Source organism: Oncorhynchus masou, chromosome 31 (assembly GCF_036934945.1).
Source record: "Oncorhynchus masou masou isolate Uvic2021 chromosome 31, UVic_Omas_1.1, whole genome shotgun sequence".
NCBI lineage: Eukaryota > Metazoa > Chordata > Actinopteri > Salmoniformes > Salmonidae > Oncorhynchus > Oncorhynchus masou.
Window position 1 is genome coordinate 39,907,023 of NC_088242.1, and position 26,749 is coordinate 39,933,771.

The 26,749-nt window shown below is 42.5% G+C and overlaps 1 protein-coding gene across 3 annotated transcripts; it reads right to left on the reverse strand.

Annotated features, from left to right (window-relative positions):
• Positions 1-260: 260 nt before the first annotated feature.
• On the reverse strand, positions 261-26,749 carry LOC135523934 (zinc finger protein 281-like). 3 transcript variants are annotated; one of them, XM_064950957.1, is made up of 7 exons: positions 26,621-26,749; positions 13,715-14,187; positions 12,303-12,401; positions 12,002-12,119; positions 11,224-11,316; positions 5,309-5,427; positions 261-4,703 (listed from the first exon to the last, which is right to left on the reverse strand). In XM_064950957.1, exons 2-7 carry the CDS (start codon positions 14,138-14,140, stop codon positions 3,072-3,074), a joined length of 2,487 nt encoding a protein of 828 aa, XP_064807029.1. In that variant the 5' UTR covers positions 14,141-14,187; positions 26,621-26,749; the 3' UTR covers positions 261-3,071. The 3 variants fall into 3 exon arrangements, with proteins under 3 accessions (XP_064807029.1, XP_064807030.1, XP_064807028.1); XM_064950958.1 differs by having other exon boundaries at positions 11,224-11,307; positions 26,617-26,749; XM_064950956.1 differs by having other exon boundaries at positions 26,617-26,749.

Below are 26,749 nucleotides of genomic sequence, written 5' to 3' on the forward strand. Positions count from 1 at the left end.
CGTTGATGTTCCTCTTCTTTGGAGAGTGCACTTCTCCCCGTAGACCCCCTGTAAATCAAATCACGCTAACGTTGATGTTCCTCTTCTTTGGAGAGTGCACTTCTCCCCGTAAACCACCTGTAAATCAAATCTTACAAAAGATAATTGTGAGTTAATCCAATCACCAAAATTTGAGTTGCCAGGCTTGTGGTTCAAACCATTACAAAATGACAACTGTTGTCAAAGACTTCACTAAACCAATAAAAGTCTAGCCGTTTCTTTTTTTGTAAAAAAATGTTTATTGGCTTCTCTAATCAGTTTCTAAATGCAGTAACATGTACAGCCCTGTAAATCAGATCACAATGGTCTGGAACTAAAAGGACAGGGATGGGGAAGCATCAGCTACAACATTAGGTGTTGTGGTCAATCAGAAAAAAGGGCCATACAAAAATCATCAGATCATGCATATGGGAAGAAACCAAATGAACAAACTTTTAGTGTTTTTGTACATTTTTGTAAACAATATCCTTCTAGAGATATGAAAACATTTAAGACAAGTAACAAAAATAAAAGGATATAACATAAGAGAACATTTCTATGAGGCACCTAGAATGCAACACTGCTTGGCGTGAATGCTTTACAGACAAAAAAAGATAATACATTTTGCATTTCAACAAGTCAATTGCTCTTCTATAATTGTAAACACAAGCAGTGTTACATGATTATACAATATGTTTAACCTATACTACAAGTATTTTCACTACATACATAAAACACGGGTTCCTGCTTTCTGAAGCGTCAGTGATGAGGTATATTTAGGTAAATCCTATCGTTTGTTTCTCTCAGCCTCTCGCTCTCTCTTTAAACGCATAGTGTGTGTTTTGGAGTGAAGTGGCCGCCGGCCAGCCAGTCTTTTGTTTCCTGAGATCTGAGCAGATGTAGGAAAAGATCAACCCTGGCTGCCAGGATAGAAGTGGCTTGAGCCAAAGAAGACAAAGGCCATTGTTTATTCTCGCAATGTTTGAAGGACTGCATTTTCGGGGGGGATTTATAACGTGAAGTTGAGCCTCTATCACCAAGGTTGTTTTTCAGTATCAGGCCTGATTTGGTAGGGTAAAGACAGATTGAGGTGCAGTGAATAATTGCACTTTCAAAACATGCTGTAAAAATAAACACTTGCTAGGTTAAAGACATGATCGGGCACTTTGGCAAATAGCAAGTATCTTTTTTACCTCCAGCTTTGAGCTGGATGTGTCATTGTGTAGTTCATACATGCATAATATATATGAGCAGAATTACTGTCCTCAATTGGCCATGAAATCCCTAGTTTGAGACTTTTCTGGAAGCTGTGATCCGCCATTTTGCTTACATCTACCCCCACGTTGGACAGCCCCCCCCCGCCCCTAGAAATTAGTTTTAACAAATGAGCTTTAGCCCTTCGCCATTTGAGTGACAGCTAGACGCACACACAATAGAGCAAGCAATGATGTGGTGCACATATGTGACACAGTACGCTATTTTCATGGACCACCTTTGGCTTGTGGGCGTTACTTTGAGAAATCCTGGCTAAAAAGTATACTCAAGTACCGGAGAATATCTTTAAGAATAAATAAAGGAAAAATAGTTTGATTTTTGCATCCAGTAGTCTTAGTACATCAGTGGGGGGAGTTCCAGCATAATGTCTGCATCTCTCATAATAATGGGTAACATACAATTCTAACAACCCCTCCACCTGACCAAACAGTCAAAAAACTAAAGCAACTATACATCTAACTGGCCATGGTCATACCCGTTCAACCCCAGTCTAACCCTCCCAACAGAACACCCTCACGCTCTATTCCACCCACCCCTGTTCAATTTATCCAATAAAAATCAACTATACATCTAACTGGCCATGGTCATACCCGTTCAACCCCAGTCAAACCCTCACAACAGAACACCCTCACGCTCTATTCCACCCACTCCTGTTAAATTTTATCCAATAAAAATCAAGTTGGTTTTGCACATCCTTAATTGAGGTCGGGTTGTTTTTCATTTTCAATTACGATTTTGTTTTTCAAAAGTGCTCGTTTGATTTCCATTGCCAAAAAAAAAGGGTAACAGCCAGGAGTGGAGGACAAAGCAGTAAAAATGTGTGACAATATAATTGTTAAAATGTCGCTAATGGGGCCAGTGTGTTTCCTTGTCATGGGCCACTGAAGGGGGGCATTCCAAAGAGGTGCATGGCTAAACAGATAGCCACTTGACACACATACATATATACACACATATATAAACAAACAAAACAGGGTCCTTGGGTTAAAACCGCTTTCTGTTGAGGCTGGGGTGTGTACACCATGAGTTCTTGTGTGTATAAATATCCATGTTTCCATGTCTTTTACATGTGGCCCTTTATGGAGGAAATGTGAGCGGTTGTTTTCACATTGACATAGAAGTACCATAACAAGTAGCGGAAAGGGTTGGATGAGGAAAACTCAACAGGAAGATCCAGTGAAGTTATTGCAGTCTTTTTGTTCCGCCCTCTTCCTGGGATAAATAGTAACAAAGCTTTGTAGTCTCAAAGTACACCTGTGAAAAGTGTGCCAGTTGCATCTCATAATACAAAGTTATTCTTATTACACAATTTTGCCTTAATTCCTGAGTAACACAATTCTTGTAACAGACAGTATAGAACTTTTTTTTGCCATTTGAATTCTGGGCTTTTCCCTGACACAAGCTTAATTATTATTATTGTAATTATCATCATTCATTAATACTTTACAGCTGTATGATTGTTAAAACAAGGGGTTAAAGGTGAAAGAAATAATGAAGTTCATAGCTACCCCCTATTCTTTTGTTTTAAAATTACATACACATGTAGGTTTAGTTCATATCATAGCAACTACACTAACAAAATAAAGACTAAACACAGATAAACAAATATCAAAAAATTGCATTTGAGGCCTTAAAGACCTTCCCTGGTAGAGTTCTGGTTATCAACATTTAATGGCAGTGTTTCATTTAAAAAAAAATCTCGCTACAAGAAGAAAATGAAGGGTATAGGAACACAAAGAAAAACAAAACCCACAACTCGGTTCACCTATTTTTAACCCTTAACTGAAACTTTGGCTTGTTGCGGTTTTCGATCCTGTACTAACTGGCTCGCTGACATCAGCTAACAAACTGGTAAACCCTGAGAATTCTGACACAGTAGCCCGTATTCGGTGGTCGACCTCGGGCCGGAGGTCAATGCTGTAACCCAGCGGGGTATGGCGGCCCGACTTGAACTGGGAGCCGAAGGCCTGGGCAAAGTTCTCGATCTGGTAGGTAGCCCGCAGGTCCACTTCCTTGGGTGTATCCAGGTCGGCGTAGTTGCCGGAGCCGTTGCTCCTGTTTCCCTTGGCCCCCTGCTCCTTGGTGGCCCCGCTGGCGGCCGTCAGCTCCTGGGGTGTGAGCTGGAACCCATGGGAGTGGTGCTGCTTCTCCAGCTGCTCAGTAAGCTCCTGAGACGGGGTGAGCTGCTGATGGCTAGCCGCCTCCAGGCCATTGATGTGGAAGGCCGGCTGGGACGGGGAGCCTACCAGTATGCCGTAGTGGGACTTAGAGGATGACAACGAAGAAGAGGAGACTGTGGAGCTGGGCAACGGCAAGGAGATGGATGGTGGGTAGCCACATTCCAGCGGGGATGAAGTGTAGACATGCTTGTCAGGGAAGAAGGGCCCTGTGGGGCTGGAGCTGCTAGGGAGCAGAGGGAAGGGCCTGCTGGGACCCAGAGTGGGGAAGGGCCCACTGTGGCTGGTGCGCTCTAGGGCCTGCTGTAGGAATTTGGAGTACTCGCTCATTACCACCTGCTTGTCGCCGCCGTTGGGTGAGTCGTCATCCAACTCTGGGGTGACAGGTGCGGCCGGCTGCAGGTCCACGTGGTGCGAGCCACTGCTGTCGGTGAGGTCAAAGGTTACATCACTATGGTGGTGGTGCGCGTTGTCTGACTTGTGGCTGTAGTGGTCCAGCAAGCTCTGGAGCACCTCGTCCGGGATGCATGACTTGTCATGGTGCTTGAGGTCCAGGGGCAAGGCATCCAGCATGGCCATGGCGGGCTCATTTTGGTGGCCCAGTGAGCCCTGAATCACACTGCTGGACTGGGGCTGGCCCATGTGGAGGGAGGGTGCCCCATAGTCGTTGTTGGCCATATGTTGGAGGTAGCGACGCTTCTTCACAAACTGCATTGCGCCGTCGTAGTTGTTGCTGGTGGCTGACAAGGCCTGCTTGGTGGCTGACTGGGCCTGCTTGGTGCCCCCACCGGAGGAGCCCTGGAGGAGGCCCAAGGCCTCGAGCCCTGAGCCCACCGCCAGCTCCATGGAGCCCTGCTTCTGAGATAGCAGCTTCTGCTCCCCGTCCTCCACGGAGTTGAGGGACTTATTGTTCTTCTTGAAGACCAGCTTGGGTGTGCGGCCCTGCATGATGGGCCCCAGGTCGGAGCACTCCATGCCGTAGTCCTGCAGGCTTCCCGACGACACGGTGGCGGCCAGAGTCTTCTTCCGCTTGCGCTCGATGCCTTCGCCTGCATTTTTGGACTTGCCCCTCCTGCGTCCAGAGGTGGCGGTAGCATTTCCCTGAGTGAGTGAGTAGCTGTCGTGGCCAATGTCTGCGTCGACCAGCTGCAGCATGCTGGGGTCTAGGCCCTTTTTTAAGGCTTCTCCACAGGTCCGCTTGTGCTTTAGTAACCGGTCTGTCCTCGAGAAAAACTACAGGGTGAACAGGGGGAGAAGCACAGTATTTTAAAATATGTTCTAGTCACCCGATTGAGCAGATGGATCAACGACAACAATATGTATTTGTCCAGTGTTAGATGCACACAAAGTGCTCTCGAACAAGCGTTACTGTTCCAAACCGCTGTGATAACAGAGCACGTTGCAAGCATCCAACACTGGATTATCCATTATATTTTGAGCAAACAAATAGGCTAGATTGAGACAAAGTGTGACATCAAGAATAGGCATATTGTCAATACGACCTGGTTTCAAATACATGGTTATTTTCGTATTTGTACTTTCAAATTCCTATAAATGGCTGAAACCATTTTCAAATACTTATTTCCAAAGACATTATCTGAAATAAGCTTAGGACAAAACAGACCTGGGTTTTAATGCATGGAGTATTGACATGAGTATTTTTAAATACATGCCAATATTCAACTACTTGAAATCTACACCATTTTTCTCAATACTTTATTTTCAGAGACATTATAAAAGTATTGAAATATCCTAAATAGTATTTGAACACTGGTATTTTGTCAATCAAATATCTGTTTCTGATTTGAGGGTAAATCCTAGCTACCCGTGTGACTGACCTGTTGGCAGGTGTCACACCTGTATGGCTTCTCTCCGCTGTGGGTCCTCTTGTGCCGCTCCATGTGGTACTTCTGGATGAAGCACATGTTACACTGGTCACAGCTGAAGGGCTTCTCTCCTGGGCAATGAATAGGACAACAGACACAGTTGATACCAAATATACTCACTCAAAGCTAGTGCCGAGCGATTAACCGATTTAGATAAATGCTAATTTTTAAAAAACAATTGACTGACATGTCAATTATACTAAAATGGATTATAATTTTTTTTTAAACTCTACACACAATACCCATAATGACAAAGCAAAAACAGGTTAACATTTTTTGCAAATGTATTCAAAATAAAAAAAATGGAAATACCAGATTTACGTAAGTATTCAGACCCTTTACTCAGTACTTTGCTGAATCACCTTTGGTTGAGGTTACAGCCTCGAGGCTACTTGGGTATGGCGCTACAAGCTTGGCAAACCTGTATTTGGAGAGTTTATCCCATTCGTCTCTGCAGACCTTCTCAAGCTCTGTCATGATGGATGGGGAGCGTCACTGCACAGCTACTTTCAGGTCTCTCCAGAGATGTTCGATCGGGGTTCAAGTCTGGGCTCTGGCTGTCACTCAAGGACATTCAGAGACTTGTCCTGAAGACACTCCTGCATGGTCTTGGCTGTGTGCTAAGGGTTGTTGTCCTGTTGGAAGGTGAACCGTCGCCCAAGTCGGAGGTCCTGAGCAGGTTTACGTCAAGGATCTCTGTACTTTGCGCCGTTCATCTTTGCCTCAATCCTGACTTGTCTCCCAGTCCCTGTCACTGAAAAACATCCTCATAGTATGATGCTGCCACCACCATGCTTTACCGTAGGGATGGTGCCATGTTTCCTCCAGACTTGAAGCTTGGCATTGAGAACAGAGAGTTCAATTTTGGTTTATTCAGAACAGAAAATCTTGTTTCTCATGGTCTGAAAGTCTAAGTGCCTTTTGGCAAACTACAAGCGGGCTGTCATGTGCCTTTTACTAAAGAGTTACTGCCATCTGGCCACTCCACCATAAAGGCCTGATTGGTGGAGTGCTGCAGAGATTGGAGAAAATTTCAGAAGGACAACCATCTCCACAGGAACTCTGGAGAGGGGCTAGAGTTACCATCTATTTATTGGTCACCTCCCTGACCAAGGCCATTCTCCCCTGATTGCGCAGTTCAGCCGGACAGACTGATGTGTCTTGGTGTGTCCAAACTTCTTCAATTTAAGAATGGGAGGACACGGTTGTTGGGTAATTCCTGCAGAATTGTTTTGGTACCCTTCCCCAATCTGTGCATCAACACAATCCTGTCTCTGGGCCCTAAGGACAATTCCCTCAACCTCATGGCTTGGTTTTCGCGCCGACAGGCACTGTCAACTGTGAGACCTTATATAGACAGGTGTGCCTCTTTCCAAATCATGTCCAATCAATTGAATATACCACAGTTGGACTCCAATCAAGGATAATCAATGGAAACAGGATGCACGTGAGCTCAATTTAAAAGTCTCATAGCAAAGGGTATGAATACTTATGTAATTAAGGTATGTTTATTTAATACATTTGCAAAAATTCCCAAAATCTGTTTTTGCTTTGCCATTATGGGGTATTGTGTAGATATTTAATCAATTCAAATATACAAATATTGAATAGCTTTTAGTATAAGGCTGTAACGTAACAAAATGTGGAAAAAGTCCAAGGGTCTGAATACTTCCCGTAAGCACTGTAAATCACAAAAAGAATGCACAAGCTGCATTATAAATGCCTTCAGGGACCAGCGCCTGCTGTTTCTGGGAAGGGGCCTTTGCGGGTCCCCCCACACAATGTATGCATTCATGATGGCAATGTTGAGCATCCCCCAAAACACATACCTCCACCATTTTCTACCTGTCTGTCCAACATTGTATCAGCTCCTCAGTTGGTCAAGCCTAACCATTGTCTACCTGTCCGTCCGACATTGTCACAGCTCCTCAGTTGGTCAAGCCTAACCATTTTCTTGCTGTAATCTATTACGAGCTCTGGAACAGATATTCCTACCACTTTCAAAAACTACTGCAAAACACCGCCACTGTGACCTTATAGTCCATACTGTTAGGTGACCTAAACTGGGATATGCTTAGCACCCCAGGCGTCCGACAATCTAAACTAGATGCCCTCAATCTCACAAATTAGACAACCCTAAATCTGTAAACATGGGCACCCTCATAGATACCATCTTGCCCTCTAAATACACCTCTGCTGTCTTCAACCAGGATCTCAGCGATCACTGCCTGCGTCTGTAATCGGCCAGCGGTGAAACGATATTGACCTCATTCCATCAGTAGATGATGCCTGGTTGTTCTTTAAAAAGTGCTTTCCTCACCAACTTAAATAAGCATGCCCCGTTCAAAAGAAATGTAGAACTGAGAACAGATATAGCCCTTGGTTCATGCCAGACTTGACCAGCACAAAAACATCCCGTGGTGCACTGAAATAGCATCAAATAGCCCCCGCAATATGTAACTTTTCAGGAAAGTCAGGAACCAATATACACAGTCAGTCAGCATTCCTAAGGCAAGCTTTTTCAAACAGAAATTTACATCCTGTAGCACTAATTCCCAAAAGGTTTGGGACACTAAAGTCCATGGAGAATAAGAGCACCTCCTCCCAGCTGCCCGCTGCATTGAATCTAGGAAACACTGTCACCACTGATAAAACTACAATAATCGAGAATTTCAATAAACATTCTTCTACAGCTGGCCATGCTTTCCACCTGGCTACCCCTACCAACAGCAATGCACCCTCTGCAGCAATTTGCCCAAGCCCCCCCGCTTCTCCTTTGTTCAAATACAGATAGCTGAGGTTCTAAAAGAAATGCAAAATCTGGACACCTACAAATTTGCTGGGCTAGAAAATCTGGACTCGATCTTTCTAAAATGATCTGCCGAAATTGTTGCAACCCCTATTATTAGCCTGTTCAACCTCTTTCGCATCGTCTGAGATCCCCAAAGATCGGAAAGCTGCCGCGGTCATCCCCCTCTTCAAAGGGGGTGTCACTCTAGACCCAAACTGCTCAAGACCGATATCCATCTTCGAAAGCCAAGTTGACAAACAGATCACTGATCATTTCGAGTACCACCGTACCTTCTCCACTATGCAATCTGGTTTCAAGCTTGCCAAACATACCCTCGTAAAACTGACGATCCTACCAATCCTTGACTCCGGTGATGTCATTTACAAAATACCCTCCAACACTACTCAGCAAACTGGATGTGGTCTATCACAGTGCCATCCGTTTTGTCAACAAAGCCCCATATGCTCTCGTTGGCTGTCCTTCGCTACATATTCGTCGCCAAACCCACTGGCTCCAGGTCATCTTTAAGTCTTTTCTAGGTAAAGCCCCGCCTTATCTCAGCTCACTGGTTACCATAGCAACCCCCTCCCATAGCACACGCTCCAGCAGGTATATTTCACTGCTCTGCTGCCAATGACTGGAACGAATTGCAAAAAATAACTTCAGCTGGAGACCCATATCTTCAAGCATCAGCTGTCAGAGCAGCTTACTGATCACTGTACCTGTACACAGCCAATCTGTAAATAGCACACTCGTCCGTCCTGCGTGTCTTTTACGCTGGCTTCGTAAAAGAGATAAGAATGCACGAGAGGGATACAGAGCAGTTGCTTCACGAGTTCTCTACAGGAAAATACATTATCCAAGTCATGTCCTAGAGTGCCGTAGGCACTTCATGTTTTTGATTTATCAGACCTGGAAAACCAAGTGTGTTGAATTAGGCAATCACTGAACTGCTCAATTAGCTAAGAAGCTCAGTGTGGTGCCTAGTTGGGACATAATCCTGCAGTATCTGCGGCTCTCCAGTAACAGGGTCACCGATCCCTGATCTAAGATTGATAGTTTGTACTTGTATTCATCAGTCAAAAAAGTATGATTTACTTTCAAGAACTACTAAAATTGGGATTGTCAGACAGCACCTCTATAGAGATGAGATGTTCTGGAATTAAATAAAGTCATCAACTAAAACAAAATGTAATATACACAACTGAAATATTTTGAAGTAAATTAATATGAATAAATTGTGGTTAATAGGGTGCCAGTCTAAAGTTGACACCTACTCATTCAAGGGTGTCTTTATTTTTTACTATTTTCTACATTGTAGAATAATAAAGTCATCTTAACTATGAAATAACACATACGAAATCATGTAGTAACCAAAGAAAATGTTAAATACATTTGAGATTCTTCAAAGTAGACACCCTTTGCACTCTGGCATTCTCTCAACCAGCTTCACCTGGAATGATTTTCATTTTTGAAGGAGTTCCCACATATGCTGAGCACTTGTTGGCTGCTTTCCCTTCACTCTGCGGTCCAACTCGTCAAAAACCATCTCATTTAGGTTGAGGTCGGGTGATTGTGGAGGCCAGGTCAACTGACGCAGCACTCCATCACTCTCCTTTGTCAAATAGCCCTTACACAGCCTGGAGGTGTGCTGGGTCATTGTTCTGTAGAAAAACAGATGATGGTCCCACTAAGCCCAAACCAGATGGGATGGCGTATCGCTGCAGAATGCTGTGGTAACCATGCTGGTTAAGTGTGCCTCAAATTCTAAATAAATCACTGACCATGTCACCAGAAAATCACCCCCACACCATCACATCACCTCCCCCATGCTTCACGGAGGGAACCACATATGTGGAGACCATCCATTCACCTAATCCGCTTCTCATAAAGACAGGGTGAAGACAGGGTGGTTGGAACCAAAGATCTCACATTTGAAGTCATTAGACCAAAGGACAGATTTCCACCGGTCTAATATCCATTGGTCGTGTTTCTTGTCCAAAGCAAGTCTCTTATTATTGGTGTCCTTTAGTAGTGGTTTCTTTGCAGCAATATGACCATGAAGGCCTGATTCACGCAGTCTCCTCTGAACAGTAGATGTTGAGATGTGTCTGTTACTTTAACTCTGAAGCATTTATTTTGGCTGCAATTTCTGAGGCTGGTAATTCTAATGAACTTATCCTCTGTAGCAGAGGTAACTCTGGGTCTTCCTTTCCTGTGGTGGTCCTCATGAGAGCCAATTTCATCATAGCGCTTGATGTTTTTTGCAACTGCACTTGAAGAAACTTCAAAGTTAATAACATTTCCTGATTAAGATATGAAGGTCAGTCAAAGTAATGATGGACTGTTGTTTCTCTTTGTTTATTTGAGCTGTTCTTCCCATAATATGGACTTGGTATTTTACCAAATAGTGCCATCTTCTGTATACCCCCTATCTTGTCACAACACAACTGATTGGCTCAAACACATTAAGGAAAGAAATTCCACAAATTAACATTTAAGGCACACCTGTTAATTGAAAAGCATTCCAGGTGACTACCTCATGAAGCTGGTTGAAAGAATGCAAAGCTGCCATCAAGGCAACAGGTGGCTACTTTGAAAAAATTTTTTGGTTACTACATGATTCCATCATAGTTTTGATGTCTTCACTATTATTCTACAATGTAGAAAATAGTAAAAATAAAGAACAACTCTTGAACGAGTAGGTGTCCAAACTTTTGACTGGCACTGTAAGTGATAAGCAACAATGGGGCAGTCACTACCATCATGAGACTTATATTAATTGCTTTATTATGTATTGTTACAGCATTCAATCAACAATGCAAAGTGCATTTCATGTAAAAAAAAATATCAAAACCAAAATAGAAAACGCATGATTATTATTGAATTATCTAAATGACCTCAAAGCATGAAATGCTCAGCTGAAACGTTTTAAAATTGCACACTGGGTTCAATTTCATTTCAACTTGGGAAGTAAACTGAAATTCCAATTTTGCCTCTGAATTTGAGATTAGTTCTTGAATGTAAATGGAATTGACCACAGCTTTGACTGTCATAGGTTAAGGGCAATACTCACCGCTGTGGATCTTCTCATGCCGCTGCAGCAGATACTTCTGGATAAAGCTCATGTTACACTGACTGCACCGGAAAGGCCTCTCACCTGTGCGATCAGAAATACAATCACCCACTCTCCACATTAATTGACTATCAGTGGGGGAAAGCAGAGGTTGGCTTTACTCAAGAAGGGTGGGGAGTGTCAGTAGATTACATTGGAGCATTTGGAGTAACACCGCAGAAGAAGACAATGTTAAGTTAAAGAGCGAAATCCTAAAGGGATGGTTCCCCCAAATTACACATTTAGATTTGTTTCCTTACCTTGAAAGCAATCATAGGACAAAAACAGCAATCCACGCTTTGGTGTCCTGTTTACTAAAACTACAGTGTGAATTGCAGTCTCTCCTTGTCCATAGATCACTCTCAAGGTAAGGACATTTCTATATAAATTTGTAATTTGGCTGAACATTCACTTTAACAAGACAAAAAATAACAGGATTTCCCTTTGCGTCAATGGGTCGGACCTCCTGCAAGAAATGTGAGTCATTTACATTACCTCAGCATTTAGAAAATATTCATTGCATCACACAAATGATCACATCCATACTACTAAAATCAGTGATATTGGGTGCATTCATTTTAGTTCACCTGGTGCCTTGGGTGGGTGAGGATTTCAGTTTAGGACCAATAGATTGATCTGCAAAGAACACACTTCACCCACCAGGTGCCACAGTCAAGCAAAAACAAATGCACCAAATGAACAAAGAATTCTCATGCAAAAACCAATGAAAGCCTCTCACCTGTGTGAATGAGTACGTGTCTGCGGAGGTGGTAGGAGCTGCGAAAGGCGGCGCTGCAGTGCTCGCAGATGTGTGGTTTGGAGTTGGGAGACAGGCCACCCCCTTCGCCGTCCAACATCTGTGCAGGTGAGCGACAGAATGAAAGGTCAGAATAACACAATCGTGTGCTACGTCAAAGTATAAAAAACGTGTTGTGTGAGGGGGTTGACATGACTACCGCAAAAGTGAACTGTTGTGCGACATTCTGGTAGCTTTGACTCAAATTAAAATGAATGAACGTTAGAGATGTGTTGGGTTCTACCTTGTGTTCTCCATGTTTTCTTCTGGCTTTACCTTCCCCGTCGCTCTTCCGTCTTCTTCCCAACGACTCTTTAGTCCCTTTCACTGGTCTTCCAGACACCTGAGGACAAGGTGGCCATGTAGACAGATAACATACACAGTGTGAATATTCTCAAATGGAGCTATCGGTCTTTAGAGGGAATCAGGGATTTTTCTGACATGGGTGGGCTGTAAAAAAAATAAAAAATAATGTTTTTGCCCAGAAAAGCGCTTTATTATAGACAGAAATACTCCCTTTTTCAGCTGTCTGGGTGGCTGGTCTCAAACGATCCCATAAGCGAAGCAGCCCGGAAGTAGAGGTCCTGAGCTAGCGTGGTTACACATGGTCAGCGGATGTGAGGCCGATTGGACGTACTGCCAAATTCTCAAAAACGACATTTGAGGCAGCTTATGGTTGAGTAATGAACTGTTCATCTTTCCCTTAATCCCGACTAGTCTCCCAGTCCCTGCCGCTGAAAAACACCACCAAAATATGATGCTGCCACCACCATTGCTTCACAATAGGGATGATGGCAATGGTGCAAGGTTTCCTCCAGACGTGAGGCTTCAGAGATGGTTGTCCTTCTGGAAGGTTCTCCCATCTCCACAGAGGAACTCTGGAGCTCTGTTGGTTTCTTGGTCACCTCCCTGACCAAGGCCCTTCTCCCCTGATTGCTCAGTTTGGCCAGGGTTCCAGCTCTAGGAGGAATCTTGGTGGTTCCAAACTTTTTCCATATAAGAATGGAAGCTGTGTTCTTGAGGACCTTCAATGCTGCAGAAATGTTTTGGTACTCTTCCCCAGATCTGTGCCTTGACACAATCCTGTCTTGGAGCTCTACGGACAATACCTTCGACCTCATGGCTTAGTTTTTGCTCTGATATGCACTGTCAACTGTGGGACCTTATGTAGACAGTTGTGTGCCTTCCCAAATCATGTCCTATCAACTGAATTTACCACAGGTGGACTCCAATAAAGTTGTAGAAACATCTCAAGGATGATAATTGGAAACAGGACGTACCTGAGCTCAATTTCGAGTCACATACCAAAGGGTCTGAAAACGTGTGTAAATGTAACATGGCAGTTTTTTTTGCTTTGTCATTATGGGGTATTGTGTGTAGAATGAGGTGAAAAAAGGTTGTAATGTAACAAATATACATAAATAAAATAGAGCACCAAGATGGGCGCCTCAAATGTTAGAAATTCAGCCGCGCTGACCGTGCCCATTGCCACACCCACCACCTAAACTCCTTTTTGATACATAAAAAACCCTCGGAGTACCAAAGTGGAAAATATGAAAAAGCATATGTAACCAATCAACAAACTATATTTATTGACTGGCATTGTAGTTTTTCAGTCAAAAACTACAACGCCCACAACAATCTTGGCTTTCTCACCAGCTCTCCAATTCGGCCGTTGCTGAGGTCATGCAGGAGCATGTTCTGATGGTTGTGGTGGTGGCCTCCACCAAACTGCATCTCCAGCATCTCATTGCCCTTCCGCATGCCCCCTCCTCCGCCACAGCTGCCACCCAGTCCTCCTCCACCATAGAGGGGCACACGGTAGTCCAGCTCGCTCATCTGCTCCTGCTTGATGCCCATGCCATGGAGGAAGCTGCCGGCTTGGGGAGGAGAGTCACGTTCCTTTTTTAGGATAATCTCCTGGGATTGGTTGCCCACCATGACTGACTGCGAAGCCAGGCGGGTGAAGCTGGTGACAGGCGGCAGGTGGCTAAACATGAGCATACCCGGGGTGAAGTTGGGGTCCATACCCCCGTTGCTTTGCAGAAACTCGTTGCCTAGCTTGTCTTGGATAATACTCATGGCAAGTGCAGGAGGGGAAGCACTAGATGGGGCCAGGTAGGGGTGTCCTTAAAGAGAAGGGAAGAAAGGATACAGATGAAGTCAGAAGTTTACATACACTTAGGTTGGAGTCATTAAAACTCGTTTTTCAACCACTCCACAAATGACTTGTTAACCTCTTGAAACTCTGGGGGCGCAATTTCATTTTAGGATGAAAAACGTTCCCGTTTTAAACAAGATATTTTGTCACAAAAAGATGCTCGACTATGCATATAATTGATAGCTTTGGAAAGAAAACACTGAATTTTCCAGAACTGCAAAGATATTGTCTGTGGGTGCCCTAGAACGGGAGCTACAGGCAAAACCAAGATGAAACGGCAACCAGGAAATGAGCAGGATTTTTAAGGCTCTGTTTTCCATTGTCTCCTTATATGGCTGTGAATGCGAGAGGAATGAGCCTGCCCTTTCTGTCGTTTCCCCAAGGTGTCTGCAGCATTGTGATGTATTTGTAGGCATATCATTGGAAGATTGACCATAAGAGAGTACATTTTCCAGGTGTCCGCCCGGTGTCCTCCGTCGAAATTGGTGAGTCATTTTCAGCTGCTGGTATTTTTCCATGCGATTCTGAGGGGAAAGCAAGCTTCCACGAACTGCATATCAATGAAGAGATATGTGAAAAAACACCTTGAGGATTGATTCTAAACAACGTTAGCCATGTTTCGGTCGATATTATGGAGTTAATTCGGAAAGAGTTTGACGTTTTGGTGACTGAATTTTCGGTTCGTTTCGGTAGCCAAATGTGATGTACAAACGGAGCGATTTCTCCTACACAAAGATTCTTTCAGGAAAAACTGAACATTTGCTATGTAACTGAGAGTCTCCTCATTGAAAACATCCGAAACTCTTCAAAGGTAAATGATTTTATTTATTTGGTTATCTGGTTTTTGTGAAAATGTTGCGTGCTAAATGCTACGCAAAATGCTAAGCTAGCTTGCAATACTCATGGTTCAAAAGCATATTTTGAAAATCTGAGATGACAGTGTTGTTAGAAAAGGCTAAGCTTGAGAGCAGGCATATTATTTTCATTTAATTTGCGATTTTCAGAAATCGTTAACGTTGCGTTATGCTAATGAGCCTGAGGCTGTATTCACGATCTCAGATACGGGATGGGGAGTATCAAGAGGCAAACTATAGTGTTGGCAAGTCGGTTAGGACATCTACACTGTGCATGACAAGTCATTTTTCCAACAATTGTTTACAGACAGATTATTTCACTTGTAATTCACTGAATCACAATTCCAGTGGGTCAGAAGTTTACATACACTAAGTTGACTGTGCCTTTAAACAGCTTGGGAAGTTCCAGAAAATGATCATGGTCACGTTCATCTGTACAAACAATAGTACGTAAGAATAAACACCATGGGACCACGCAGCTGTCATACCGTTCAGGAAGGAGACACGTTCTGTCTCCTAGAGATGAACGTACTATGGTGGGAAAGTGCAAATCCATCCCAGAATTGCAGGAAAGGACCTTGTGAATATGCTGGAGGAAACAGGTACAAATATATCTAAGTCCACAACAAAACGAGTCCTATATCGACATAACCTGAAAGGCCGCTCAGCAAGGAAGAAGCCACTGCTCCAAAACTGCCATAAAAAAGCCAGACTACGGTTTTCAACTGCACATGGGGACAAATGTTTGGAGGAAAAAGGGAGAGGCTTGCAAGCCGAAGAACAGCATCCCAACCGTGAAGCACGGGGGTGGCAGCATCATGTTGTGGGGGTGCTTTGCTGCATGAGGGACTGGTGCACTTCACAAAATAGGTGGCATCATGCGGAAAGAAAAATTGTGTGGATATATTGAAGCAACATCTCAAGACATCAGTCAGGAAGTTAAAGCTTGGTTGCAAATGGGTTTTCCAAATGGACAATGACCCCAAGCATACTTCCAAAGTTGTGGCAAAATGGCTTAAGGACAACAAAGTCAAGGTATTGGGTGGCCATCACAAAGCCCTGACCTTAATCCTTTAGAACATTTGTAGGCAGAACTGAAAAAGCGTGTGCGAGCAAGGAGGCCTACAAACCCGACTCAGTTACACCAGCTCTATCAGGAGGAATGGCCCAAAATTCACCCAACTTATTGTGGGAAGCTTGTGGAAGGCTACCTGAAACATTTGACCCAAGTTAAACAATTTAAAGGCAATGCTACCAAATACTAATTGTGTGTGTATGTAAACTTCTAACCCACTGGGAAGGCGATTTAAGAAATAAAAGCTGAAATTAATAAAACTCTATTCTGACATTTCACATTCTTAAAACAAAGTGGTGATCCTAACCGACCTAAAACAGGGACTCTTTACTCAGATTAAATGTCAGGAATTGTGAAAAACTTAGTTTAAATGTATTTGGCTACGGTATGTAAACTTCCAACTTCAACTGTACCAGGCTGTGTATAACGTTTCTTTTTTTGCTACGTTTATTAGATGAGTTGTTTTCTCCTGCGGCTATTTGCAGGAGAGAAAGAATATAACAACAGGACAGTTATACTGAGGAGGATATCAGCTGCAAATATTGGTTTAACCCTGACCATAGGGCTAGACTGGCCCCAGGGGAATGTGGTCAGTGTGCTTACAGTCATTCATATATTAGTTGGGCTTCGCCTATCATCTGGAACACGATGCTTGAGTAATTCTTATTTCTATGGAGTGAGGCGATGAAATAGTGTTAAGGTTATCAAACAAAACCTGTGTGTTGTGGTTCCTTTTAAGACCTTTTAACACCCTGCTTCTCAAATCAAATCGTATTCATCACAAGGGCCGAATACAACGTGGGTAGATTTTGCAGTGAAATGCTTGATTCTTGTTTTAGCAATTTGAAGCAATTATAATTGGCTAATGTTCCATGTAGCATAGCCCACATTTCCAAATGCCTGGCAGCTATGGCTAAATAATGATTAGGTTATTAACCACTGACGAAATGGCAAATATTTAAAAGAGGGACACATTTAGACTAAATTGCCCACTGCTATCGTGCAAAGTGCAGGGGGAGCGACCTACGTTAATCATGTCGCATAATGTTATCACAGCAGCGGTGTGAAATCAAGGCCATTACTAGCCGTGCTACATATCGCATCGGGTCAACAAAGATTGAAGAAACTACTTTATTTTTTATTATTTAACTAGGCAAGTCTGTTAAGAACAAATTCTTATTTACAATGACAGCCCAGGAACAGTGAGTGAACTGTCTTGTTCAGAGGCAGAACACCACATTTTTACATTGTCAGCTCGAGGATTCAATCTAGCAAACTTTCAGTTACTGGCCCAATGCGCTAACCACTAGGCTACCTGTTGCCCTACTTCAGTAAGCTACGGCAAAGCTTAACTTATTGACTCCACCAATAATGGAACAAGCAGCTGTGGCCAATAACCAACCCTCCTACTAGGCCTACCATAAACGCTTTAAGACAAATTAAAGTTTTGAACAGTAGCCCATTTCCCAAATGTTCTAATAGTCTACGAAAGGTACGGTTGTCCTAAAGCTGCCGTTTTGTAAAAAAACAAGAATGAAAGCCGGAGTCTATAGGCTACTCTCAATCACAGCTTTATGCAAGACGTAACAAACAAAAGCCTATTAAGAGAGGGGGATTACCATCCAGTTCTGAAGACTGTAGATTTTGCTTCTATTCAGCCCATAACCTAACTCACTATGGTAAGCCTGCCCGTTCCTCATCAGTTGAGTGTCACTTTGTGCCATCATGTGCGCGAGACACAGACACACCTGTTCCATTATGAATCTCCACCAGAAAATAATATAAGAAAAGACCTGCACTTTGACTTTTAACAACCTTGTTTCATGTTTGGTCCAGTTGTAGCATGCAATTTCACGCTTTAGCACAATGGTGATTTGTGTGGAGTTTTGTACAACAATTGGGGGACTTGGCCAATACCATTGTATATCACAGTTTAGAGTACATAATCATGATAGGACAACGCTTGACATCGCCTAACCCTGTACTTTATTGTCCAAACTTGTGAACCCAACAGTGGACTGTGACTCGGATTTCCCCATTGCAGCCAATTCTATTGCAGATTGTTTTCAGAGATTTTCCAGCTTTAAAATCACAAAATAATGAATCAACTAAACTGATATCAGTAAAAACACTATCTAATGGATAGGTCTACTTATTACTTCTGAACTTTCATTATCCTCCTTTGCAATAACCTGGGGAATAGCTACAGGGGAGAGGAGGGGGATGAATGAGCCAAATTGGAAGCTGTGGATGATTGGGTGGCCATGATGGTATGATGGCAACATCTGGAATTTAGCCAGGACACCGGGGTTAATACCAACTCTTACAATAAGAGCAATGGGATCTTTAGTGACCAGGACAACCATTTAACGTCCCATCCAAAAGACGACACCTTACACGGGGCAATGTACCCAAACTCTGCCCTGGGGCATTGGGATACATGTTTTTTTTACCAGAAGAAAGAGTGCCTCCTACAGGCCCTCCAACACCACTTCCAGCAGCATCTGGTCTCCCAACCAGGATCAACCCTGCTTAGCTTCAGAGGCAAACCAGCAGTGGAATGCAGGGTGGTATGCTGTTGGCCACTGACAGATTAGTACTCTTTTCAACAGGATCCATTTGCTGTCCATTCAGGTTATCCAGCAATTGCATGTCAAATATTGCGAAAGGACCCTTTTGGATGCATACGGTTCTCTGACAGATTTGCCTCGTGTTCCCGACTGTAGGCATGCCTTGTGATTTGGCTACACACAAACCACAGGTAGGCTATTTAAAATAAAAAAGCTATTGATCCTCTTTTGAATTCTAGGCCTACACCTGGTGTAGTATTCAGATTTATTTCTGAACAGACAGCAGTAATTCTATAACTTTGGAAAATGCATTTCAATTGATCAGGGGTGCAGCAGCACTTCCAGCACCCTTCCATGGATTTGATCCTATATGGAAATAAATGATGAAGTGTAACACTGGAGATGAGTTGCAGGTCCACGTCTATCAGAACATAAAGTTAATCTCATTCTAGTTCTGTGAGAGATACAGGCGTGCTTCTCTCTCTCACCAAAGCAATGGCCACGCGTTGGTCGATATAAGCAGTGCGAAGTACTTTCAAGTATTTTTTACTTAAGTAGTTTGTGTATCTGTACATACTATTTATATTTGACTATATTCCGAAGGAAAATGTTATACTTTTTACTCCATACATTTTCCCTTACACCCAAAAGTACCCGTAACATTTTGAAAGCTTAGCAGAACAGGAAAATTGTCTAATTTACACACTTAACATCCCTTGTCATCCCCACTGCCTCTGATCTGGCAGACTCACTTATTTTGACTAGGGTTGCAAAGGGTAGGAAACTTCTGCAAATTTTCTATGGGAAGTTAAGCCCGGGAATTTAGCTTAAATTCATTTTTTTTTTTAAGTTAAGCTTATAACAGTGTACCTTTTTGTGTGATACACAAATCAATTCTACATCTTATGGCATATTTTGGTTAAACTATCCCTAATTCAATGGAATTGAAACCCTCTGCATGCACAGTGCATTCTTCCATCACATGTACAGCTGATTCTCAAGATCTTGCACACTAATGAGATGCTATTGAGCCCACACTATTACACTGTCTGAGCCAAGGACTACATGCTTTCTGGTAAATTTTGATTACAATAATGGGTGGGGTGAAAATATTTTATATGACATACATGATTTGTTGTTGACTAGTAAATAGTAGCCTACAGCAGTGTTTAAGTCATTCTAACTTAATTTCTGCTACTTAGTTTTTGGTACCATGTGGGTTTTAGCTTGCTTGAGCCTGTTAACTGAGGAATGTTAATTCACCCATTTCCATACATGTTTAATTTTAAAACATGTATATTACAAAGAAGTTGTTTAATCTAACTCCGTAACTATTTATCTGTACATGGAATTTTATTCTTTTTTTTTTAACTCATTTTCTTATCTTTACAGGAAAATACCATGTGCACACTTGTGTGGAGACATGTTATTGCAGCTAATGTAGAAGGAAGAGCTGTGTACATATGCAAATACTGTGCCAAGTCATATGTGAAGAATGCAACAAAGATGCAGAATCACCTGGCCAAGTACATAAAGTTCCCTCAGCTCTCACAACAAGCAACCTCTGACAAAAGTCCCTCTAATTCTACTCAAGGTGAAAATGTGGAATCAGACAGACACTTTATCGATAGCAACAGCTCATGGACCTCCTGGAATCAGAAGTTGTTTTGACTCAATTGAGGAACGTTGTCAGAGAAAATACATCAGCGCCACCCCTCAGTATTCTACAAGAGCACAGACAAGGGACAACAGACAAACCGGTCTACAGATGATTTGAAGGCAGTCAATGCTGCGAACATGAAGACAGCTTGGTCTAAAGTGGAGGAGTCCTACCCTCACATCACACCCATTGGCTGTGCTTATCATGCATTGGATCTGCTTCTTGAGGAAATCATGGCACTGAAAACAATGCATACACTCTACAAGAGAGCCAAGGAAATGGTTAGGTATGTGAAGGGTCATGTTATAGCAGCAATCTACCTCACCAAGCAAAGTGAGAAGAATAAGAGCACCACATTGAAGCTGCCCAGCAACACCCCCTGGGGTGGTGTTGGCATGTTTGACAGTCTCCTGGAGGTGCAGGAGTCTCTCCAAGAAATGGCCACATCACAGTCTGCTTACATGGACAGCCCCATCAAGAGGATCCTCCTGGATGATTTATTTTGGGAGCGAAAGGTATGCAGCCTGAAACCTATAGCAGTAGCCATAGCACAGATTGAGGGAGACAATGCCATCCTTTCTGATGTTCAGACTGCTTGCAGACGTAAGAGAAGATACCCATACTGCCCTGCCCACTTCATGGTTTCTCCCAGCAGAGAAAACTGCAGCTCTGAAATACATCAAAAAGCATGAAGACTTCTGCCTGAAGCTCATACACGCTGCAGCGTACATGTTGGACCCCAGGTACGCTGGCAAGAGCAACCCGTCTGGCGCAGGGTTCGACAAGGCCTATGGTGTCATCACTACCGTGTCTCGCCACCTTGGCCTGGATGAGGGTAAGGTTCTTGGCAGTCTGACGAAGTACACTTCCAAGCAAGGGCCTTGGGATGGAGATGCAATTTGGCAGTCGTGCCAACATCTCATCAGCCACCTAGTGGAAGGGACTTTGTGGATCTGAGGCTCTTTCCCATTGCATCCGTCCATCATCAAATTCCACCAACATCAGCCGCCTCAGAGCGCAACTGGTCCTTGTTTGGGAACACACACCAAAGCACGCAACAGGTTGACCAACACAAGGGTTGAAAAATTGGTGGACATCCGGGCGAATTTGAGCCTGACAACGAGCCATCCTCAACAAGGTCGGCAAGTGACTGAAGATGAGACCCCAGCGTCCGATGTTCAAGAGGTGGACATTGAGGAGGTCCGGGGAGAAGACATGGAAGCCCGAGAGGAAGACACCCAAAGCTTTAGTTTCTAGACCATCATTTAGTAGATACATGTGGTAAACGTTTAGGGAGATGTGATGGATCATTGGGGATCATTCAATAAACCCTTTCTTTTGCTGTTCAGTGAAATCATCCCATTTGAAGAGTCAACTCGTTTAATTAAAGTTTAATCCATAACCAATTATAAAAATATATTTATATTGGAAGGATTTAATCATTTGCAATTATGTCTTCTTTTGATAAGGTAAAAGGATTATGATTCTGTCTCCATATGATATGGTAAATATATTTAATGCAAAAAACATCTACATTTAAATGCTAATAATATTAGTTTGCATATATTCCTGTTAATTCCCATGGAAAGAGTCCACCTCTACATATTCCCCAAAATGTGCAACACTAATTGACACTTAATTATTTTAACAATGACATTTACTTTTAGTACTTAAGTACGAACCAAATACTTTTAGACTTTTGCTGAAGTTGCATTTTACTGGGTGACCTTCACTTCAGTTATTTTCTATTAAGGCATCTTTACATTTACTCAAGTATGAAAATTGGGTACTTTTTCCACCACTGCTTTTAAGCTACACCCAAGCCATGGACTAAACCCAGGCCAGCCCAACACAAATTAATGACCATCACTAGCTGGCTACCACCCGGTTACTCAACCCTGCACATTTGAGGCTGCTGCCCTATAATATACATAGACATGGACTCACAGGTCACTTAAATAATGTTTGCATACTGCTTTACTCATCTCATATGTATATCCTGTATTCTATTGTACTGTATTTTAGTCAATGACACGCACAATGCTCGTCCTAATATTTATATGTTTCTTTATTCCATACTTGTACTTTCAGATGTGTGTGTATTGTTAGATACCACTGCACTGTTGGAGGTAGGAACACAAGCACTTTGCTACACCCGCAATAACATCCGCAAAATATGTGTATGTGACAAAACATGTTATTTGATAATATCAGGCACATTTTCAAGTTACATTTTTTTTTAGGGGGCAGGATAATTACATAAGAGCCTACTTGAATTAACACAAGCAAGCTTTCATGACCTGGCCTCTGTACATTTGTATAGAATCAGCTTTATTTTATTTAACCAGGCAAATCAGTTAAAACAAATTCTTAATTACAATGATGGCCTACTCCGGCCAAACATGGACGACACTGGGCCAATTGTCCACCGCCCTATGGGATTCCCAATCACGGCCAGATGTGATACAGCCTGGATTCGAACCAGGGACTGTAGTGTCGCCTCTTGCACTGAGATGCCGTGCCTAAGACCTTTACGCCACTTGATCCAATCTGTCGAAGGCGCTTCTTTTTTTGATATTTTCAGTGGTATGGGTAAAAAATAATCCTTATAGGAGACATCACTGCACTCCATACTACTCATCTTGGTATATCCATCACAAGACCCACTGGTTGATGCTTATTTATAAAACCCTCTTAGGCCTAACCCCATCTGAGATATGTACTGCAGCCCTCATCCTCCACATACAACACTTGTTCTGCCAGTCACATTCTGTTAAAGGTCCCCAAAGCACACACGTCACTTCTCTTTTCAGTTTGCTGCAGATAGCGACTGGAACAAGCTGTAACAAACACTCAAACCTGTTCAGTTTATCTCAATCTTTTCATTCAAAGACTCAATCATGGACACCGACAGCTGCTTTGCGTGATGTATTGCTGTCTCTACCTTCTTGCCCTTTGTGCGGTTTTCTGAGCCCAATAACATTTGTAACATGTTTTGTGCAGCTGCCATGTTGTGTTGCTGTCATGCTATGTTGTTGTCTTAGGTCTCTCTTGTCATGATGCGTGTTTGTCATGAGTGTTTGGTCCAATATTTTCTATTTTTAATCCCAGCCCCCATCCCTGCAGGAGGCCTTTTGGTAGGACATCTTTGTAAATAAGAATTTGTTCAAAATGACTTGCCTAGTTAAATAAAGTTTAAATCAAAATTTAAAAAAGATTGCAATTTAAAAATTATAATAAAAGCAAACAGTGAAATACATTTGTCACAAGCGGTAGGCCTACCGAATCCTGGCAATTGAGTTTCGGAACGAAACAGTCCGAAACTGAAAGGTGTCGGATCCTGTTCCTGCTCAAATTAAGCACTACTCCCTCACGAGGGAGAGAAATTAGAAAACATCTTCAATGTGTTTTTTTGCAATGGAATTTCAAGGCAAAGTTTCTTAAACTTACAGAGGGCAGGACAATTTCTCCAAAACTAAATCTGTGTTGATATTAGTTGGCAACGGTCTTAAATTCCACATTATGGCTTGATGTATTTTTAATACCTTAAAGACTTTTTCTGCTAAATGTTTTCTAAAACTCCTTTTCCATCTCTTTGACCCAAAATGAAACCCTTTGCTTAGTCCTAATTTTTTAGGATGGAAATGTGCCTTAACTTCTCAAAAACTGACTCTTAAGTTCATAGGAGCATGTCAAATGAAAGCTCACGTTGGTGCTCATCAGTCCTTTTACACGGAAATGCCCAACTGCTTATTATGATTGCTAAAAACATCACAATCTAAACAAATAGCCAAAACACATGTAAATATTGGACTTTAAATTGAGCCTTCCTATATTATACTTATGCTAAAAGGTTTATATTGTACTGAGCCATTTACTTTGTTCGTATTCTTATATTTTCTTATTGTTGTTGCAGGGTTGAGAATTAACTTGCAAATAAGCATCTCGTTGGACGTGTATACAAAATAACGTTACATCTGTCTCAAACCACCTTGTGCTTGCCTATTACCATTTAGACATCACCATAACATTAGGCCCATGTGGAATAGTGTGTGCCATTTCACCAGCGTAAGACAAAGTTGCATTTTGTATCATATACAGCTTGGATTGTAGCCAAACAAAAAAACTGTGCTGCAATGTAAAATTTGCAATGGTATATTCTCATTCACATGACACTAAGTGACAATTACTTCAACTTTATTACAGGGGATGTGAACACCATGAATTTGCTGCCCTTGGAAAAGTGAGTATACAAATAAAGAACCTTTGGAAGGCTGGAGACATTACATTTTTAACAATGCTTATTTTCTGAATATTGAATTTGCCGTGGAGCCCAGTTTCATAATATTACCATATGTCCCAGCTGGTTGCTGGTAGTTTTGAAGTAACCACGAAAAAAAAAACAGACCTTGTTTTAGGGCATTTTTCACACTGCCAGCTCATATTAGTTCTATTGAGCACCGTGGCACCAACTCGCCTTCCAACGTTCTATTCCCAGCCCATTGTTCCACTTCACAATGCCTGCTATTGTTGGCAATGAGACCTGCTCATGTTGTTTGTAGGTAAAATGTAAACAAATTTAATTATGGAACTCTGAGGTCGTCCAATTGTTTCCTATAGGGAAATATAGGTATGCCTGTCTATTTCGCCAAATATCTCACAGTGTGTGTATTTAGAGTTTTCAAATTGACACCATTTTAATGAGAATCTCCCCTGTCTAATTATGTAAGGCTGGGCAGTGTATTCCATTGTCATCAAACACTAGCCATGAAATTTATTTTGCCCTCGGAACACTGAACTCCCCCCATTGTCTACCTATAGAGAGGCATTCTGTTATATTTCGCCAAATATCTCACAATGTGCAAATGTATATTCTTTGAAGTTGGACACCACTTTAATCATGAGAATATCCTCTTTCTAATTATGTAAGGCTGGGCAGTGTATTCCGTTTTCATCAAACGCTAGACCAGAAAGTCAGAAGTTGCCATTTGTTTCCTGCTTCCTCTTTATGCAGACATAAGCACACTTGGCACCATTGAGGTGGGGATGTTAACTTTCTACACGAGTTGTTATTTTTCCGTTTCGTCCTTAGAACAGATTGTAGTGGTAAAATAAAGGGATACATCATTGGGTGCCATTAAGGCTAAATTGAACTGTAAGCATCAGTCCAGTTAACAGGCTCTGCGGAGTGTTCCAGCTCAGACAACCTTCTGACATTTCCAGCCTTGGGTGAATTTAGACTCCTATTGTCCAGCCTACCATCGGCTGAAATCGCTTCCTGCTACATTGTACACCAAATTACACGGGTCCACTATACTAAATAAAGCACACCATATTTTACCACGGATTTAGACAGAATTTTGTCTAACGTTTTGGGGTAAAACTGCTGGCCGGCTGACAATTCCAGATGGCTCAGGCACAATATTTTGTTTAGTCTAGCCGACCATAATTTGACGGTGAGCGGATGGGCTTTTGTGATGCATAGCCAGCAGCTAGCTAGCACGCTACAAATAGCGTTAGCTGTCCTGGTCAACTGTTGATACAAAGCACGCTTCTATCACAAATACAATACTATCGAAACACAGATGATAACAAACCGGCTCACATCATGACAATAGATGCCAAAAGGCGACGGCTCAGCCATATCAAACCATTGTGTAAAACTCAGGGAGCTCGTAGTTTGCTAGTCTCATGCTGGCAAAACATTAGCCAGGGATTCAACGTTACCGCTCGCACGACCTAATTTGTCCGAAGGAAATGTGTGTTATTAAAACCTTAACGCCAGCAAGTTACCGGTATAATAGCAGCACATTTTATTTGCCCGTCTATGAAGGAAGCTTGGCTGTCCTTGGCTGGGACGACGTTGGTGAAATAAAGTCGGACTAACAAACGCTTCATAGTGGTCTTTGGCGCTCGACCCTATTTATCGAGATAGTGTTAACACTACCTCAGTACACCAATAATACACCCAGCTCTAATTATAGCCTTCTTCAAGGCGTTAACTTTAGACCACATACTGTAAATAGTACGGGTGAGCCAAGTTTCTGCTTACCAGCTAGCTAACGATCTAGCCGACTGAAAGCCCACATTCTGGCCCATGCAACAGAGAAACAATGATGCTCGACTGAGAGTCTCTCTCGCATGCTGAAGCGATTTGCCTCTGACATTTCCACCGCGTATAACTTCACACATGTAAACAAATACTCAGAAATAAAGGTACATTTCAGTAAATATTTACCTACACATGACCGCGACTGGCTAGAAATGTTGGTATTTTCTTCTCTTGTTCGTTCCTTTGAGGTGTTATAGACAAAACATTGTCGTCTTGTGGCCGATGCTTTCTTCCATCTTGTCCGGGCGCGGGGAATTGT

Bases quoted from the DNA above. Each gene is read 5' to 3' on its own strand.
- LOC135523934 (XM_064950957.1), bottom strand. From the start codon at position 14,140: ATGAGTATTATCCAAGACAAGCTAGGCAACGAGTTTCTGCAAAGCAAC. The intron at 12,402-13,714 runs GTGAGAAAGCCA...CCTTGTCCTCAG, and splicing joins ACGGCCGAATTGGAGAGCTG to GTGTCTGGAAGACCAGTGAA. The intron at 11,317-12,001 runs GTGAGAGGCTTT...ATTGTATTTCTG, and splicing joins ACACGTACTCATTCACACAG to ATCGCACAGGTGAGAGGCCT.